Here is a 20,638-nt window from a genome sequence, read left to right as displayed (position 1 = left end):
TGAGGCAAGGGGAGACTTTAACGGGGATAAAGATGGGCTCTTTGGAAGTGGTTCTTTGCAGGTTGTTTGAGGTGTTGTGCTGCGTGGATTGTGTTCTAGGCCAGAAAGGAGGCCTCGACTCTCTCCAAACTATGTAACCACATACATCTCACAGGCCTCCAGTATTCATCAACCCTCAGCAAATTGTTGCCCAAGAAATCTAAGAACACCCAATACCCAAGGTAATAAATGAGTAAACCCATGTGTGTTTGTAAATGCACTTTATTTTCTTTATACATACTGTATTTTTTTTTTTTTTAATATATATATATTGTTACATTTAGGGGGAGGGGGGATAAAAGAACACCATAGGAGAGGTAGCACTGTATAGGAAGTAGCATGGACCAAGTGACGTCTAGGAGCATTTCGATGTATTAAGTAGAGAGAGACTGTAGCTTAAGGTTGTTTTATTGTGCATCATGCAAGGGGTGGTGTCGTGCTAATTATCTCTAGGGTTTAAGGCTAGTTTTCCCCAGTACGTGCCTTCCCTCTGTTTACACAACCAATGAACAACAACAACCGCCGACAAAGCCAAGAACGAGCCGGTCGGACGAAGCCCCACCCCAATGGACTTAAGAAGGAAAAGGCCACAGCCAAAAGAGGCGGGGAATCAGGGGGGCAGAGAGGCAGGCCATGCCTCGAGGTACATGATTGGCCCATAGGACATGGGTGGGGCGAACTGGGAGCGAAATCACGCGATTGCTTCTGGTGGTGAAAAGAAGAAGAGTGCGCTTGTATGTTGCCGTTGCTTGAAGAAGAAGGCTGGCCATTTTGTGCATTGGCAGTTTTTGTGCACGCGTTTGGAGAACGAGGAGCTCTGGCTTGTGTTGGAGACACTTTGAAAGAGGGTTACGACTGCTGGGCTCTTGGTTGGCTGAAGGCCATGCTGTTCGTCACAAGCATGAAAAATCGGAGCTAAAGAGGGCCACCCTCACCACTCGCCTCAAGGCCCTGTGCGCCCTCTACACGTGGCACCTCAACTGCCATCTTGTGCGCTTCCCACAGGGTGGAATCGCGCTTCAACGGCCACCAAACTAAAAGGTTCTATTTTGAGGCCAAAGCGAAGTGCCGGCAAAAAGTGGGGATTTTCTTTTCATTTACCTTTCCCTTTGTGTATGCATTTGCAACTGCATGGAGGCGCCTCATAATGGGATATAGAATTGGTTTTTACCACAGTATTCCTTTTCCTTCCGTGTTTGAGTTTCATTAAATAATTTGTGTGCATTTTATTTGACTTAATTTTTTATTTTTTTTATAAGATCGAGACTCGTGCAAGAGCCAACATCAATGACAAAAAGAAAACAAAAAACAAACAGACACATAAGACGAAATAAAGGGAGCGGGAGACAAGATGGGGAGAGTACAACATTTGTACAAGAAAGTACAACATTTGAGAGCAGGGACATCGGGAGATCTGTGGGAGGTAGAGGGCTTGGGGGGAGGAGGCGTGGGAAGGGGGTTGGGGGGTGGGAGAGGTTAAAAAAAAAAACACATGGACACTGCTAGGACTTTCAGGAAAGAAGTCTGTATTTCAGAAAAGTGGATCTGGGGTGAATTAACACGTGTAGAAAAGATCAAGGTTTTGGATGGGGGACGATAAGAGATGGTGGTGAACGGCTGTTTTAAAGACCTGGAGGGATGAGTGGGATTGAAGAGAGTGAGGGAGTTTGTTCCAGAGGTGGGAGAAAAGAGGAATGAAAGAGTGAAGGTGAGCAGAGAGTCTTGATTTTGGCAGTTTCACCAGAAGAGGGTTGCAGGCAGATCTTGTGCGACCTGTAGGCGTACTTTGGGGACAGAGCACAGACAGGGCTGGGGGGGCTAGGCCAGAGAGGAGTCGGTAAAAGACAAAGACCACCAACCTGCCTGCGGTGAGTAAGTGAAAGGCCCTCACAATCGACTTCATCGCAGGAGATTCCAATGATTCTGAAAGCTTTGGTTTCAACAGCGTTAAGCCGAGCGAGGTGTGAGGCAGGAGCACCAGCCCATAGGGGAGAGCAGTATTCCATTGAGCTGCGGATGAAAGCCTTGTATGTGGTGAGGAGCTCAGGTGTGCCAAGGAAGGACTTCGCACGACGGAGGATGCCCAGTCGGCGACTGGCTTTGGAGGCCAGCTTGGAAATGTGTTTTTCCCAGGAAAGATCATGGCAGATTGTGAGACCCAAGAGATTGAGTGACAGAACTTCTTGGAGAGGATTGTTCAGAAAGTAGATGGGAGGGTTGTCCAGTCGGTCTTTTCGGAGAGACATAGTGAGAGTGTGAGATTTGTCAGGATTGAAAGACATGTTCCACTTGTTTGATCAGTCTGTGATTTTGACCAGGTCTGCAAAGAGTGAGGAGGCTGTGGACTGCCGATCTGAGGGATGAGGTATGGAGCGGCAGAGAGTGGAGTCATCAGCAAAGAGATAGAGAGGATTTTCCAGAGAGTCGGAGAGATCATTGACGAATACCAGAAAAAGCACAGGGCCCAGAACACTGCCTTGGGGAACTCCAGCCTGAACAGGAAGGGGAGATGAAAGAAATCCATTCAGGGCCACACGTTGACTACGACCAGAGAGGAAGTCCGCAAGCCATGCGTAGAGATTTCCATGGATACCATAGGGGGAGAGTTTGGTGAGCAGGGCGGGGTGCCAGACCGTATTGACCTCACGAGATACAGTATGTCAAGGGAGACGGCTCTGATTTCCTGTTTGGCATTGAGGACCTCCATCCATTGTTGAGACAGCAGAAGCAGCATGTCCAGAGTAGAGTGACCTGGTCTGAATCCAAATTGATGATCAGAGATCAAGATCAAGTCATGTTTATTTGTTCGTGGTTTCGGGAATAAGCCCATGTGTCCGTTCAGTTGAACTCCCCGCATCTCCTCCTTCCTGCGCTAGCTAAAATTAATCGCCACTTTTGGGATTCGCCTCGGGAGTTGAGGCTGGTTCTGCTATCCATATCTGGTGATCTTAATTGCCTGGCGATGCGATTGTATATATATATATATATATATATATATATATATATACAGTGGTACCTCGGCTTACGAGTTTAATCCGTTCCGTGACGGAGCTCGTAAGCCAAATCGCTCGTAAGTCAAAGCAAATTTTCCCATTCAAATGCATTGAAATGCTATTAATCCGTTCCAGCCTCAAAAAAAAAACACCAATTTTTTTTGTTAGGTGCTTTTAAATAACAAAAATGTACTTTATAAATAACAAATAATGTATAAACAAGCACGACCTCGTATATACTGTACATAATACAAGAGAATGTAAAGAAATAAACTGGTTTTATTAAGCAGAGGAGAAGAGCATGCCAGGTGAGGTGTGCGTGTTGTCGACTTGGCGAGGCAGTACGATCGTACTCCTACGATATGTACGATTTTGAAGCAGAAGGAGTCCATAAAGGCTATAACGCCAGCCAAGGGCGTTACGATTATTTCAAAGCTCCGGACCTCTATCCATGAAGATATGGAGAAGTTGTTGTTTGTGTGGTTGAAGGAGAAGCAGCTCGCAGGAGATACCGTGACCGAGAGCATCATGTGTTTGAAAAGATTGAAACTCGGATATCGAGCACGGACCACGAGGTGTTTTTTCTTTTTTCTTAATCTCGGTTTCAGTGAACTTTTGCTCTGTGCTCACGTGTACTGTACCTGTACCTGTAATGGTACGTCAGAGGATGGCACCTGTTGTCATCATATTAAGTGCAAGATGTTCTGCATCGTAAGTTGGTACACCGTGGTCTTTCGGCGGTGTTTAAGCCGGCCGTCTTGGCTTCTGTCACCATTGGCATTGAGTCTTTCGATGTAGGTAGGTCGTTGTGTGCCGGTGCCTTGGCCGAATTCCTTCATTGCTGCATTGTTAGCTCACCTGGTTTTTTATACCACATCTTTGGTTATCGGACCAGCGAATGACGTCATCTCCTCCAAAGTATGGCTTATTCTCACTTGTCTTGGACGATCTTCTACTTCTAGCCTTCCACCGTGCATTTGGTGTCCACTGTACTTACTGTACAGTGCCTGGTAAAATTGATGTAATGGGTTTTTGACCGTCAACGCCATGAACCGTCATGAACCGTCATGAACCGTCAACGCCATGAACCGCTAACACTCAAAAGCCCATTTATCGCGCCTTATAAAGCAAAACGCAAACCGAAAGCCATGCCTCTCAAGCGAGGCGTGCTTCCGTGGTCACGTGATCCACAGGTGTAGCTCATTATATCCGCACGCGCGACACGCTTTGGCGGTCACGTGACCAGCCACTCTGGAGGCGGGGATCCCCGCCGATGACGTCACCGGCTGGAGCAAGGAGATTCCTCGCTCATGTATTTCGACGATTGCGTGTTTTATATCCAAGCAGAGATGCTTTCACGGCAAGATAACCGCGTGACCGGAACCGGAAGCCACAACCGGAAAATTCAAAAAAATAAATTTTTTGAGCTCGTACATCGGATCTCGGCTCGTATCCCAAAGCAACAAACCGCCCGAGCGACGGCTCGTATCCCGAAAAACTCGTACGTTGGGGCACTCGTAAGCCGAGGTACCACTGTATATATAAAGATAGATAGATAGATATATATATATATATATATAGATAGATATATTAATATATATATATATATATATATATATTAATATATATATATATATATATATATATATATATATATATTTATATATACATACACACACACACAGTGCATTCGGAAAGTATTCAGACCCCTTCACTTTTTTCACATTTTATTATGTTGCAGCCTTATCCTGAAATCGTTTAAATTCATTTTTTCGTCATCAATCTACACTCAATACCCCATAATGACAAAGAGAAAACAGGATTTTAGAAAGTTTTACAAATTTATTAAAAAGAAAAAACTGAAATTTCACATTGACATAAGTATTCATACCCTTTGCTATGACACTTGAAATTTAGCTCAGGTGCCTCCAATTTCTCTTGATCATCTTTTAGATGTTTCAACACCTTGATTGAAGTCCACCTGTGGTAAATTCAATTGATTGGACATGATTTGGAAAGGCACACACCTGTCTATATAAGGTTTCACAGCTGACAATGCATATCAGAGCAAAAACCAAGCTATGAGGTCGAAGGAACTGCCTGCAGAGCTCAGAGACAGGATTGTGTCGAGGCACAGATCTGGGGAAGCCAAAAAAATAATCTGCTGCATTGAAGGTTCCCAAGAGCACAGTGGCCTCCATAATTCTTAAATGGAAGAAGTTTGGAACAACCAGGACTCTTCCTAGAGCTGGCCGCCTGGCCAAACTGAGCAATCGGGGGAGAAGGGCCTTGGTAAGAGAGGTGACCAAGAACCCGATGTTCACTCTGGCTGAGCTCCAGAGATCCTGTGTGGAGATGGGAGAAACTTCCAGAAGGACAACCATCACTGCAACACCCCACCCATCTGGGCTTTATGGCAGAGTGGCCAGACAGAAGCCAAACATTTCAAACTTGGTTTCATCAGACCACAGAATCTTGTTTCTCACAGTCTGAGAGTCCTTTCGATGCTTTTTTGCAAACTCCAAGCGGGCTTTCATGTGTCTTTCACTGAGGAGGGGCTCACCCCCAAGACTTCCCGCATCTTCCATCCTCCCTTCCTCCATATAGCTCACCTTCTCCTCCGTCGAGAGAAGATCGCGACCCCACGCGGATTTTATCTCAGAATCGAATTAAATTTAATGACGCGCCGTCAGCGTCTTGTAAACCCAATCGACTAAACAAAATTTTCGCCTCGGACTAAAAAAAATTGCGTTCAAATGGCAGGCGGGATGTACGCCCGACCGTTTCGATGTCTCGCCGCGGAAAAAAAAAATTGTCTGACGGGCCCAGATCCCACTCCTGACACCAGTTGTCGCGCGGACCCTTCGGTTAATACCAGGGCTCGCGGATGGACCAAACGGATTTAATTGGAGGTGACGACCAAACACGGATTTTACTATCAAACGCGGGAGGAAGAAGGAAAGTGGGAGCTGCGGTAAAAGCGTGTACCTGTGGAGGGCGAACGAACTCAAATGGCAGCTCCGATCCTGCAGGGAAATTAATGAACTCGAACACAAGATTTAGAATGTACAAAAATAGAGATTTATTACGGACCCGATAACAAGAAACGCGACGGTAATCAAATAAAAGTCCTAATTTGGGATCCCACACACCGCACTTCAAATACGCCAAGGGATGAATTAACGAAAAGAACACGTCATGTATTTGTGAGTGTGGTGCGTCTTAACTCGTCTGTAGTCTTGCGTCCGTCGACTTCCCACGCGGCCCCCTCCGTCCGCCTCCAAGCACCACCAGGCCTCGCTCCAAGCACGACACGTCCAACGCAGGCCGGCGAGCTCCACACACGGTCGATCTCCAACCCGAGGCACAACCTCAGAACGAAGAAATTGCAGGAGGAGAGAACGCAAGTGCGACTGCACGCTAGCAGCCAAGTCCAAGTGAGCTCTCTCAAGAGTTGGATGTGCCAGAGAGACAAAGGGACGTGCAAGCGAGAGAGTGACGTGCCAGGGTCAGAGCCGGATGTGCAACTCTAGAGAACTCCAAAATGTTGTTTGGCGTGCCCCTATATAACCTTGCCGCGGTGACGTCAGCCTTGGCGCACCACACAATCAGTGCCCTCCACTGAATCACAGGCCTGTAACGTGGTCATAGCGCATGTTACTCGAGGCCTGCCATTGATGTAGCTGGCTGCGGCCCATGCAGCGTTGCCCTGAACTGGCTTCCTGTCCGTTTTCTTCCAAAGTCTTGTCAGGGAAGGGAATTTAATTAATGCGTGCACGAAAGGACCTAACTAAGTGTCTACAGGTGTGCATTGCCATAAGGGACAAAGGTTTGATGACCAGGTGTGACACACAGGGGCTGTTATCTTTAATCCCCAACTACCTAGCACATGAACATCCTGGTATGTTCACAGGTATACTCTTACCCGACAAACCGCCTAAACACACATAACTTATTACAGATAGATTCCCTATCACGACAGTCGGATACCTACCGACACAGATCTATCTGGCTCGAGATATTGCGCTACCCTCCCGACATAACTATATATATATATATATATATATATATATATATATATATATATATATATATATATATATATATATATATATATATATATATATATTGTTACAGACACGACTTTGATGTTAAGGTGGGCCGAGCGGAATGGCCGTCGTGTCCGCACAAATTACCCGATTGTACCCGAACGTTGACGAAGCCGCGCCACGCTGGCTCAATAAGGAAAAAGAAGACACCCAGCTGGGTTATAATGACAGACACCAATGTTTCGATTCTCAATTATATTCGTAAGGAAAGGTTAGATTACAGGGGCTAGAGGTATATCACAGGAAGACAGGCACTTAGACACACTCTTATATTAACCCCGGACAGACGACAGGTAAACGGGACAACGGCTGACTCACACGGGGATTGATGGCAAGGAAAGGCAAATAGCGATGGCTCAAGGTGCACTCTTGGCTCAAAGCAGGGTACAGTCCGGTCCAAAGATGCGGGGAGGTCACAGCGCTCGGAGGGGACGTTCTTTCTCAGGCGGGTCTTTCTCTCTCAGCGATCGCAGGCAACGTTCTTTCTCAGGCGGGGCGCATCTGACTCAGCGCTCGCAGGTACCTCTTTCTCCAGCTGGGGGCGCATCTCTTTTTCACTTCCGGTAAGTCGCCACGTATATCCCGCGGGGAGTGACACGCCCTCGGCTCGCTAGCGCCGCCCCAGATGGAATCGGTCCGCCCTTCTGATTGGGTGCGGGGGGTTACCAGGCTCCGCCCTTGAGGAGGAGCTGACAGCCAGCCCCTCCGTGGTAACCCCGTGGAGCGCGTGGTCAATGGCGCTAATCGAGCCGGTGTGAGGACGCATCCTCCCCCGCGCCACCGCCATCTCCTCTGTTGTTGTTGTAATTGTTGGGGAAGAAGATGGAAGGAGGTATGGGAAAGGTCCTAAACTCACTACTGATGCCATATAATCACATTCTGGTGCAACGAAGAGTCAGAATTAATGGAAACGAGTCCTTAACTGACATAGATTAAGAATAACTAGGAAGACGTCCTATAGTTGTCTACGTGTGTTGCGGTGGGACCTGGGCACGACATTTAATGGGGGAATAAGGGGAAGGTCGGCTCTACAGAGTGTTATTTACATGCAATGGGACTAGGGAATGGGGGATTGGGGAAAGTTGGGGAGTATTGGAGAAATAGGGGAATATTTACAAGCGGATATGGAGGCCAAATTCCATATTCGCAACATTGCACCCTTCTCTACCCTCGGGGCGTCCCGACCCGATAAATTTTTACCTAGTTTAGTGTGGCACTCAGATGTAGTCCCTCTACTATTAACTCTACCCTGAGTGCGACAGTTTTACAGATGTTCACAAATGAGTAAATATGTCCCCCTGCGACGTTGCACCCTTCTCCTCACAGAAACACACCCACAGGATAACCGAATCCGGAAAGAATTCTCAAACTACACATACAGCCGGTAGGGAGCATTATTTACAAGACTACGCTGCTATTTACACTACGATCCAGGACCTGTTTTTGGAGGAACACATGCAGATGTTATGCATAGAGAGAGCGCGCTTGCCAACATCGATACACCAACCCACGAGTGCTCTGTGGCCGACGGCCTTTAATAACGTGCAGAGCACCCTTCCCGAGCATCAAAAGCACCACCCCACCACCAATCGGTGCAGTCACCATTGTTCATTGGAATAAAAATAAATTCGACAACCCCTAACCCTGCAGGTGTCTCTTGCTCTTCTTGTGGTGCACTTGGTGTTAACTAAAAGTGGTTCACCTGTATGGCATAGGTGCCACGTTGACCCATAGGTCCATCCCCGGGTGGTGCTTGGCCGCAAACGAACTGCGGTCCATTGTGGGTGGCCACAAACATTGCGGTCCATATGGTGTATCGATCCCGGCAGCAAACAGCGAAAGTGCAGGCCCACAACTGCGCAGCCAGCACCTCTCTCTCCTCTCTCTCTACCCCAAAGCCAGATCCTCGGAGGTGGGAGACAAAAGAAGCAGACAAGTGAGTAAGGTGGTAAGGGCGCAAAAGTGCACGCAATGTAAGGTGATGCACACTGGGGGCACATGGGAACCAGGTGAGACAGGTACGTTCCTATCGTACGCCCCCCCCCCCCCCACCAGGTAACCTACATGGCCCCTCCCTTACCCCTTACTGTATCCACAAAACACAACACTACCCATAAACATCTACTTTACAAATCAACAAACATCCCTACTGTCTTCCCCGTTCCTCCCATAAACCAAATTCGTCTTCTCTCCCTCCTAACCAATCAAATTTGCCATTTTCAACTCTCATCAAAATTTGCCATCTCCAACTGCACATCAAAATTTGCCATTACCAATTCATCATCAGTCCCTCCTAGGGAGGGAGAGATGGAATCACCCCAATGTCTCATCCACGTCGTGATGCGTCTCACAAATCCACAGCAATCTCATTTCCTGCAACAAAACAAAGAAAACACAGGTGTGGAGTCATCATCATCACCACAGGTAAGTGGCTGCGTATGGTGCGACAGGTTCATCAATCCTAACTATTTCCTAAATGACTTTAACAACTTTACACTACCCGGGGTCTTTCTCCGGCCAAACCATTGGCCCTCTTACACTACGGGTTCTAAAAACCAATTCCCATTGGCCAAACTGTGGTGCTCTTCAATTTGGGGTCTCACTCGCCCGATTCATCTCCCGGTGCCCTCGCACAATTTCTGGGCCGCGACGTGTACCTCTCCCAGTGGGTCTACCCACCTGCACACCTCCACCACTGCAGTTGCCTCCGAGCTTACCTGCTCCTTACCCTAACCTAACTACCTGGGGAAGGCCCTCTGGCACTCTCCCCACTCGGTGCCCTCTCTGGCACTGGGCTACCCGGGTCCGTCCTCCGGATCCTCGGGCCCCATCCACAACTCTACCGGCTCCCAGAGCCCACCTGCGGCCTCACCTGGCCGACATCTTCACAGTGGTGGAGTGCCCAACCAACTACACACACTAACAGGCTACACGCCCAGCCATTTCCACAACACTAATGCACCCATTCACAACACCATTCTGCAACCGCACCACAAATGCCAATATCCAACCACAATTTACCTGTACCCTCTACCTAACACTTACACTACCCGCCCCGGGTATCCGTGATAGGGGTCCACTCTTCCCCCATCCACACCTTCGCACCACGCACACCACTCCGTACCACTTACTCCAGCTCTCTCCACACACCTGTACTTGCACACCTGTGCTCTCACACCTGGTGCCACCTGCACCCTTCTCCCCCCAAGCGCATTCGCGCTGATCCACAACACTCATTACTCACACACTGCTCCACACACCTGTCCAGTTGCACACCTGTGCAATCACACCTGTTCAATTCTCACACACACGGCATCATCTCAGCTAACTACTCCCTTCTGAAACTTGCGCTTCCCGGTCGTCCCTTTAAACTATTGCGCTCCCACGTCATTATCATCCACACTAATCTACCTGCGTCCCCACTACAGGTATCAGTCACTAACTAAACTTAACGTTACCTACTGTCATCTTCTAGGGCCCTATTGATATAACCTAACCCACCCGGGCTAGTTTTCACTGCCATACACCCCATAAACTATTGCGCATTTGCCCCACACCATGGGAAGGGTGGCAGGGATGCCACCCTCACCCACTGGGCCTACCGCTCCTCAATCCCCCAGTCCTCTGGCACTAATAAGCCCCCCTTATTCAGAGGTACTGGGTCCCGCCTCGGCATCTAAAGCCGAGGCAATCCACGGGGGCGCCTGCTCGCCGGTGTAAGGTCTTATCCGGTCGGCGTGGACGATCCGAGGGAGGGTTCGTGGCCCCATTTTGATCTTAATGACCACGTCACAGATTTGCGACAGGACGACTCCTGGGCCTTGCCAGGGGGAGGTGAGTTTTGGGCACCTTCCCTTCCGCCTCCGGGGATTAAAGAACCAAATCTTCATCCCCGGAGCGTATTGACTCCCCTGGCTCCGGTCGTCGTACCTGCGCTTCATCTTTTCCCCCGCCAGATGGAGTTGGCGGCGGGCGAAGGCATGGACTAGCTCCATGCCTTCCTCTAGGTGACGTGCGTACCCCTCCCTCGGCGGGTTAACCACTGTGTCTGGCACGGGACCGCATAGCAAGTCGGCGGGAGCCCGTAACTCCCGCCCATACATAAGCAACGCTGGACTGCATGCGGTGGCCCCGTGCTGGCTGGTTCGGTAGGCCATAAGCAAATAAGGGAGATGTTCGTCCCAGTCATCCTGACGGGTGGTGGTGAACAGTGCCAGTTGTTGGATTAGAGTTCGGTTGAATCTTTCCACCATCCCGTCAGATTGAGGTCTTAAAGGCGTTGTCCTGGTTTTCCGAATTGACAGGAGACTGCACACATCTTTTAGCAATTTGCTCTCAAAATTTCGTCCCTGGTCGGTGTGCAACTCCTGTGGAATCCCATGCCGGCACACAAATCCTTCCACGAAGGCCTGCGCTACCACCCCTGCTTCTTGGTTGGGGAGGGCGTAGGCCTCCGGCCACTTGGTGAAGTAGTCCATCACAACGAGGATGTACTTATTACCTAGGCGGGTGCGGGGTAGCGGTCCTAGAATATCCATAGCCACCCGCTCAAGGGGGGCCCCCACCTGATGTAATTGAAGGGGGGCCCTCATCCTCCGTGCTGGTCCCTTTTTGGCAGAACAGGCGTCGCATCTCCGACACCAGTCCTGTATGTCGCGCCCCATATTCACCCAATAGAACCTCCGGCGGACCCGAGATATTGTCTTTGTCCTGCCCAAATGGCCGCCGGAGCGGGTACCATGCACCTGTTGCAATATGACGTTCTTGAATTTGTCAGGGACTATCACCAGCCAGGAAGTTCTATCAGAGGGAACCTCCACCCACTTGCGATACAAGATGTTGCCTTTCAATTCCAGGGTCTGCCACTGAGCCCAATATGCCTTTGTCTGCGCCCCGAGGGGGGTGACCTCTTCCCCCTTTGGTCTTTGCCCCAATTTGACCCATTGGAACACCGGCCCCAGAACAGGATCCTCCTGCTGGGCCGTGCTCCAAGCCAACTCTCCAAATTCCTCGTCCGCGGTTAGTGGCAAAATTGGCCCTCTCACCCGGGTTGCCCGGACGACGAGAATCGGGGCAGAATCGCCCAATTGCTCCCTCTCCTCGTGTCTCGCACAAAATTTACAGTTTTCCCCCAGACAAGGACGCCGAGAGAGTGCGTCCGCATTACCATGGGCCTTCCCGGCCCTATGGGCCACATCAAAATCGTACTGCTGCAACTTTTCCAACCACCTTGCAATTTGGCCCTCCGGTTCCTTGAACCGAAGGAGCCATTGCAAGGAGGAATGGTCAGTTCTAACCAAAAATTTCCGCCCGTACAGGTACGGGTGGAAATGGTTCATGGCAGCCAGCATGGCCAATAACTCTTTGCGAGTGACGCAATAATTTCGCTCGGGCCTACTTAAGGCCCGACTATAGTAACCAATCACTCTCTCCACGCCCTCCTGTGTCTGAGACAAAACTGCGCCCAATCCTTCCTGGCTTGCATCCGTGTCCAGGGTAAATGCCCCGTCGCTAGTGGGGTAAGCTAGAAGGGGTGCGGATGTCAGACACCCCTTCAATTTTTGGAAGGCCTCGTGGCACTCCCGGGTCCAATTAAATCGCGTCCCCTTCTCCGTAAGCCGGTGGAGGGGACGGGCCAACTCCGCAAATTTCGCCACAAAGCGCCGGTAGTAGGAGCAGAGTCCCAAAAATCCCCGCACCTCTTTGATGGTACGTGGTGCGGGCCACTCCTCTACCGCCTTAATTTTGTCTGGGTCCGTTTTTACCCCCTCGCGGCCGATCACGTGACCTAGATAGGCCACCTCTCTTGCAAACAAAGTGCACTTACTCGGGTTCAGCTTCAACCCTGCCTGTCTGAGGCACCCGAACACCTGGTCCAAATTAGCTACTGCCTGGGGGAACGTTTGGGCATGTACCAGGACGTCATCCAGGTACACCAGGCATGACTGCCATGGCATGCCACCTAGTACATGCTCCATCAATCTTTCAAAGGTGGCGGGGGCGTTACACAAACCAAACGGCATCACAGTAAACTGATACAGTCCCTTACCTGTGGAAAATGCCGTTTTCTCCTTCCCTGCCCTATCCATCTCCACCTGCCAATACCCACTCTTGAGGTCCAAAGTTGTGAACCAATTTGAGCCCGCAACGGCATCGAGGGTGTCATCAATCCTTGGCAGGGGATATGAGTCCTTGAGTGTCACGTTGTTTAGCTGGCGATAGTCCACGCAGAACTGCGTGGTCCCATCCTTCTTTTTGACCAGCACAACAGGTGACATCCAAGGACTTCCCGAGGGCTCGATCACACCTGCGTCGAGCATTTTTGCAACCTGCTCGTCAGCTTCCGCCCTCTTGCTCCAAGGGAGCCGTCGGGCGGCCTGACGAATAGGCCGGGCCTCACCGGTGTGGATCTGATGTTTCACCAGGCCCGTACGTCCAATATCCTCGGTGGACAGGGAGAAGAGGTCCAAATGGGACCCAACCAGTTTGTGTAAGGCCTCCCTCTGGGTACCTCCCAACTCTACGCTACTACGATTTACCATCTCGCAAATGGGATCGGGCCAATTCCTACTTGTTATTGAAGGCTCCCCCTGGGGTCGGCTCGGCTGGACGTTCTCGCCCCTCACTGTCGCGACTTCCTCAACTGGGGTGCAGCCAGCTACCCTCGTGCCCCTTACTATAGTGCGTGGTTCTGTACTCACATTTACTACTCGGACGGCCACTACCGGCCCGTCCGTTTTTACAAGGGTGCGGCCCACGATCAAACCCGGTATGGACTGCGCTGCCACCGGTTCGACCAGGCCGCAGGACTCCTGCCATGTTGGGCGAGTTGCCCACCGGGCCGGCACTATCGCCTCGGCCCTTGGGGGAATGGTCACGGCCTCGGAAGCCTCCAGCTCCGCTCTCTCGGCCGTGCTCACTCCCCCTAACGGCAGCTCTTCTACTCCCACCTGCAGGATCCCCCGGCACAAGTCGATTTTACAACCGCTGGCAGTCAACAGGTCCAACCCTATTAAACATGGGTCGCACACCTCCGCCACCCAAACATCTATCTCCCTCCTTACCGACCCTAACTTGAGGGTCACAGAACCACGCCCTATGATCGGGGCCGTTACCCCGGTAGCAAGCTGCAAACTATAATTTTGCAGGCGCTGGATCTTATCCCAGCCACCTGCGCTCGAATCAAGGACCACAGGGCTGATGATCGTGGCGCTAGCTCCTGTGTCCACTACGGCGTCTACCCCCACGCCGGCAATTTTGCATCTAATTGTCAGGCTACCGGTTCCAATTTGGCCACAATAAATGACCTGTCGCGTCAATGAGGGCTCTCCTCCATCCTCTGCTGCCGAACACCGCCCTACGTGCCCGACACCTTCTAGTTTCCCGGGGTCTGGCGGGGGGGTGTCTGGGGTCGGCTAACCCGCTCCCCCCTGGGCGGAGTTGAGGACCTCAACTGCCGGGGATCATCCCGGCGCATGGCTCGACAGTGCCGCGCCAGGTGACCCGGACGGTTGCAAGTATAGCACCTCACCTGATAAGGTGCTTGCCTCCGGAATTCCAAATCCCCCCCCCCCTGTAGGTCCGAATTGGATTACCCGCTCGTGGTCCACCGCGGGCCACCTCCGGGGCCGCCTGCCATGGTCCAGGTCCCGCCAGGCGCTGGTCCACCAGCCTCCGGACCATGCCCGCCAGGTCAGGACCCACGTCGGGGGCGGGTCCCCTAAGGGGTCCGCCCTCCATCGGGGGTCCCACCTGGCGGACCGCCATTGCGAGACGCTCGCCCCCCCGGGCCAGGGGCCTCGCTGCTTCCCAACGGGCCGCAGCGTCAGCCGCCTGGCTCAGAGTCTGCGGGCGCCACATGGCGAGCTGTTGCCGGAGCTCAATATCCGGGAGGGCCTGAATAAAATGGTCCAGCGCCAGGCTTTCCCGGGAATCCGCTGCCATGCTAGCATGTGCGATCCCCACTGCGCGGCGAATGTCGTGGGCAAGTTCCCCGATGGCTTCCTGGGGCTTGCGTTTTCGCAGCGCGAGCTGAGCTTTAACAAGCTCGCTCTGCTGTTCTATGCCGAATCGATTAATTAGGGCGTCGCGGAGGGCTGGCAGGGTGAGAGCACCCGCTGGTAATGCCGTCAGCACCTCCGCCGCCGCGCCGCGCAATGCGGCCACCAGGTGTACTCCACCTTCGTCCTCACCCCAACCGTTGCCCTTACACACACAGTCGAACTGCGCCAGGTACGCGCGTAGATCACTCTTGCCGTCATACGGCGCGAGTGGGACCTTGTGGGACCACCTCGTATGTGAGTCGTTGCCCGCCTGCCGGACCCCGTGCGTCGCCCCTTGCGGGGTCAGCGCGGGGCCGAACCGGCCGGGCCCCCACAGTACACTACCCCCAAGGGGCTCTCGTGCCTCCCCGGTCCCTCCAACAACTACCCCTGTTGGTGTCGATGCATGGGTCACACCTCCGCAACCCGCTACCCATTCCATACCACCACAACCTTGCTCACCCACACCTCGCACCTCTCGTTCCATACCCTCCGGACCAACCATACACCTCCCTCTTGGCCTCTCACGAACATCCGGGTCTATCTCGACCCCCAAGCTTATTAAATCACCTGGCGCATCATACGCACGACCATATTGGTCACCACTTACACCGGGTCCTCTTTCTCTTCGCTTCTCCTCCATCACCTGCGAATCCCTCATCCGGTTAATGAGCACATCATCACGATCCGAACACAGACTTTGGACCAATTCTTTCACCTCCTCTTTTATCTCTTTCTTATCCTCTCTCCGTCGCTTTTTAATTTCGCTCACCCCCTCTTCCACTTCTTCTAATTTCTGCTTCACCTCCTTCATCTCCTCGTGCGCCCCTTTAAGTTCTTCCTCTAACTCCACTTTATTTTTTTATATGTGCTCCCGCACCTCCCGCTCTTTAACCTCCATCACCTCTACCACTTTGTTCATTTTTTTCGTCAAGTCCTCATGTACCGTCTGACACTCTTTTTTAATTACCCCTACGTCCTTTTTCATCTCCTTCTGCGTTGATTTTAACCCCTCTATTACCGCTGTGTTCTTCTTTACCTGTTCCCCCAACTCCTTTTGTCCCACTGTCAGTTGTTCTACTCCCAGCGTCAACTCCTCTATACCCCCTTGCAATTTTACAGTCCCCTTTCTCACCTCCTTCTCCATGCGCTCCTTACAGTGCCTCACCTCCTCGCGCACTCCTCTGACCTCCTCACTCACTCCTCTTCTGATCTCCTCTCCCATCACTTGCATCTCCTGCCCAGATGCCACCCTCATCTGCTCCATTTCCTCCCTGTGAGCATCCAGTTTGGTTTCTACCCCCATTCTGACCCCCTCTATCTGCTGCTCCATTTGTTTAACTTCCCTTTCCGCTTGGTCCCTCATGTCCCTCAATTTGCCTTCCATCCTGTTTTCTAACCCCTCTAACCCATTTTTCACTCCCTCTATTTGATTCTCCTGGGCAGCCATTCTATTTTCTACCCCCTCTAACCCATGTCTCACCTCTTTTATCCCATTGTCTAACCCCTCAAAATTTTTGTCTAACTTCTCAAAATTATTGTCTAACTTCTCACCAGTACCCCTCGCTGCGTCCCTCATTACCCCCATTTCGTTTCCCATTACCCCCATTTGGCCCTCCATTCGCTCACCCTGAGCATCCATCCGGTTCCCCATTACCCCCATTTGGTTTTCCAATCGCTCACCCTGTAGGTTGAGGGACGCCTGCATTTGCGCCATAAATTGCTCCATGAGGGCCTGCATTTGGGCCATTCCTCCCACTTGTGCAGCGGGTGCGGCCGCCGTAGCTATGTGCGAGGCGCCATTTCGCGAACCTGCCGCCCTCACTGCTTCGCTCTCCTCATGTCCCTCATGTCCCTCAATTTGGTCCTGGACCGACCCTGCTTCACTCTCCCCTACCGGACCCCAGCCGTCTTGATCCGCCATGGCGCGACTTGCAAAATTCGAGTTTTCGTAAAACAAATCCAAAATTTTTTTTTTTCGTTATAATTTCGGCGAGCGCAGTAACCGCGGGACCGCGCTCCGGATCGATTTTGTCGAGCGCCGTACGCGCTCCGGATCGATTTTGTCGAGCGCAGTACGCGCTCCGGATCGATTTTCCCTCCCAAAATTTGGGCCTAACTAATTTAGTCCCGGGTCCGAATCTCACTCCTCGACACCAATTGTTACAGACACGACTTTGATGTTAAGGTGGGCCGAGCGGAATGGCCGTCGTGTCCGCACAAATTACCCGATTGTACCCGAACGTTGACGAAGCCGCGCCACGCTGGCTCAATAAGGAAAAAGAAGACACCCGGCTGGGTTATAATGACAGACACCAATGTTTCGATTCTCAATTATATTCGTAAGGAAAGGTTAGATTACAGGGGCTAGAGGTATATCACAGGAAGACAGGCACTTAGACACACTCTTATATTAACCCCGGACAGACGACAGGTAAACGGGACAACGGCTGACTCACACGGGGATTGATGGCAAGGAAAGGCAAATAGCGATGGCTCAAGGTGCACTCTTGGCTCAAAGCAGGGTACAGTCCGGTCCAAAGATGCGGGGAGGTCACAGCGCTCGGAGGGGACGTTCTTTCTCAGGCGGGTCTTTCTCTCTCAGCGATCGCAGGCAACGTTCTTTCTCAGGCGGGGCGCATCTGACTCAGCGCTCGCAGGTACCTCTTTCTCCAGCTGGGGGCGCATCTCTTTTTCACTTCCGGTAAGTCGCCACGTATATCCCGCGGGGAGTGACACGCCCTCGGCTCGCTAGCGCCGCCCCAGATGGAATCGGTCCGCCCTTCTGATTGGGTGCGGGGGGTTACCAGGCTCCGCCCTTGAGGAGGAGCTGACAGCCAGCCCCTCCGTGGTAACCCCGTGGAGCGCGTGGTCAATGGCGCTAATCGAGCCGGTGTGAGGACGCATCCTCCCCCGCGCCGCCGCCATCTCCTCTGTTGTTGTTGTAATTGTAGGGGAAGAAGATGGAAGGAGGTATGGGAAAGGTCCTAAACTCACTACTGATGCCATATAATCACATTCTGGTGCAACGAAGAGTCAGAATTAATGGAAACGAGTCCTTAACTGACATAGATTAAGAATAACTAGGAAGACGTCCTATAGTTGTCTACGTGTGTTGCGGTGGGACCTGGGCACGACATTTAATGGGGGAATAAGGGGAAGGTCGGCTCTACAGAGTGTTATTTACATGCAATGGGACTAGGGAATGGGGGATTGGGGAAAGTTGGGGAGTATTGGAGAAATAGGGGAATATTTACAAGCGGATATGGAGGCCAAATTCCATATTCGCAACAATATATATATATATATATATATATATATATATATATATATATATATATATATATATATATATATATATATATATATATATATATATATATATATATATATATATATATATATATATATATATATATATATATATATACATACATACATACATACATATATATATATATATATATATATATATATATATATATATATATATATATGTATGTATGTATGTATATCTATATATATCTATATATATATATATATATATATATACACACTAGCTGAATGCAGCCGGCGTTGCCCGGGTTCTTTTTGAATGAATTTAATCTTCTGTACATAGGTCTGACGCGAGCCCAGTATCAGTTGTTGCTCAACGATTCCTTGGTCTTTCTTCTGCCGGGCCCCGCGACAGATAATTTTTAAAGCATGTGTTGCAATCAGTCAGACATTCCTATTAAGTGCATAAGTTGTACTTGAAGAGAATTTTGAAAGAAGAAGAAGAAGATTTATTGCGAAATGGGCCCAGCCCGGCCGAAGCAGCCTCGACCCGCCTCGCCACCTCGGCTATAACCTTCCCCGAGCCCGTCCCGACATTTTTAGTTCTTTTTGAATGAATTAACTACTATAATTTAGCTTTTACTCGCGGCTGTAGAGGATTGACTACGAAAATTCAGCTCAGCTTTTAATTGCGAAATGGGCCCAGCCCAGCCGAGGCGGCCTCGACCGGCCTCAACACCTAGCCTATAACCTTCCCGTGGCCCGTCCCGACGTTTTTTGTATTTGAGGTTTCCTCCTATCTTTCACCATTCAGGAGATTAGCGTGCACAAACAAACACACAAACAAACAAACAAACAAACAAAAACTTTCTTTTATATATATAGGTAATATATATTAATTCATATATTCTTTTTTTAAATTTATAAATATATATTTATATAATTTATATATATATATATATATATATATATATATATATATATATATATATATATATATATATATATATATATATATATATATATATATATATATATATATAAAATTATATAAATATATATTTATAAATTTAAAAAAAGAATATATGAATTAATATATATTACCTATATATATAAAAGAAAGTTTTTGTATAAATATAAAAATATAAATTGTAGAAAATATAAATTTTTATTTTGTATTTTTTTTATATATACATATATATGTTTTAATTTATAAAGATGTATGTACGCACACACACACACACACAGTAAACCCTTAAATATCGTGGGGGTTGCGTTCCTGGAAAATGCCGTGATATTCCAAACCACAATAGTTTCTGCTAATGTTCTATGGGAATAAGGGGGTTAGGTTCCTGGACTTCGAGAAAATATAGAGGAAGGTGGGTGACTAAAAATAAATTGGTGATAATATATATATACACAAAGAATTAAGTTAAGCACCCCTACACAACGAATTAAGGTAAGCAACCCCTAATATATATTCTTTGTGTATATGTATACATTGGCATATATTCTAAGGTATGTGAGATCAAATAATGATTGGTATGACATTAGCAATTATCCATTGATGAAATTGAGTGATCAAAGTGAAAAAAAGTGATTGGTTGAGTCAGTGATCCGATCACGTGGGTCCTACACACGTTATTGACGCAAAGATCGCTAGAGGTCTTCTCAGAACAATGACTGTACGTTAGAAAACATAAACGTCATCCACACTGTCCGTGATGGACCTATAGCTCCATACTTAAATTGAGGTGAAAATATGCCTAAAATTCCCAAAAAATTTCACCTTAAATTATTCAGAATAAAATATTGAAAACGGCATGATTGTTATGTTTTTATGTGACCATAATATCACTTCTCCAGAAAATATAGCAATATCATGGGTATATTACACTGTTTTGACGACAACAAACTTGTAATGTGCGAGGTTGTAAAAAAACGGGGGGGGGGGGGGGGTGCTTAACTTAATTCTTTGTGTGTATATATATATATATATATATATAAATGTATATATTGCGGTGCTGTGCACACAAGACTCGATTCCCAGAGAAGTAGGCCACAACGCGTTGGCACAACAAGAGTCTTTATTCAGAGCTCGCACTTCAGCACTGGGCCCGCATATATGTCCCGAGGCCACGCCTTGCCCCCGGGCGTGACCGATCGGTCGAAAGGCGGG

General features: G+C 49.5%; 2 protein-coding genes across 4 annotated transcripts in view; one reads left to right on the top strand and one right to left on the bottom strand.

Annotated features, from left to right (window-relative positions):
• MPL (MPL proto-oncogene, thrombopoietin receptor) overlaps positions 1–20,638 on the bottom strand; it is a 180,944-nt gene that overhangs the window by 25,020 nt on the left and 135,286 nt on the right. The gene's annotated exons all lie outside the window — the stretch shown is intronic.
• The window catches only part of LOC137424367 (mesoderm induction early response protein 2), a 146,373-nt gene that overhangs the window by 112,557 nt on the left and 13,178 nt on the right, over positions 1–20,638 (top strand). For all 3 annotated transcript variants that reach the window (XM_068111761.2, XM_068111770.2, XM_078772146.1), the window contains one exon: positions 100–221. In XM_068111761.2, coding sequence (XP_067967862.1) covers positions 100–221 — 122 coding nt within the window. The remainder of the gene's footprint in view (positions 1–99; positions 222–20,638) is intronic.

The sequence above is a fragment of the Myxine glutinosa genome, chromosome 1 (genome assembly GCF_964187855.1).
Source record: "Myxine glutinosa chromosome 1, kmMyxGlut1.1, whole genome shotgun sequence".
NCBI lineage: Eukaryota > Metazoa > Chordata > Myxini > Myxiniformes > Myxinidae > Myxine > Myxine glutinosa.
Note: the sequence above shows the minus strand (reverse complement) of the source record. Positions and strands in the feature narration are given on the sequence as shown.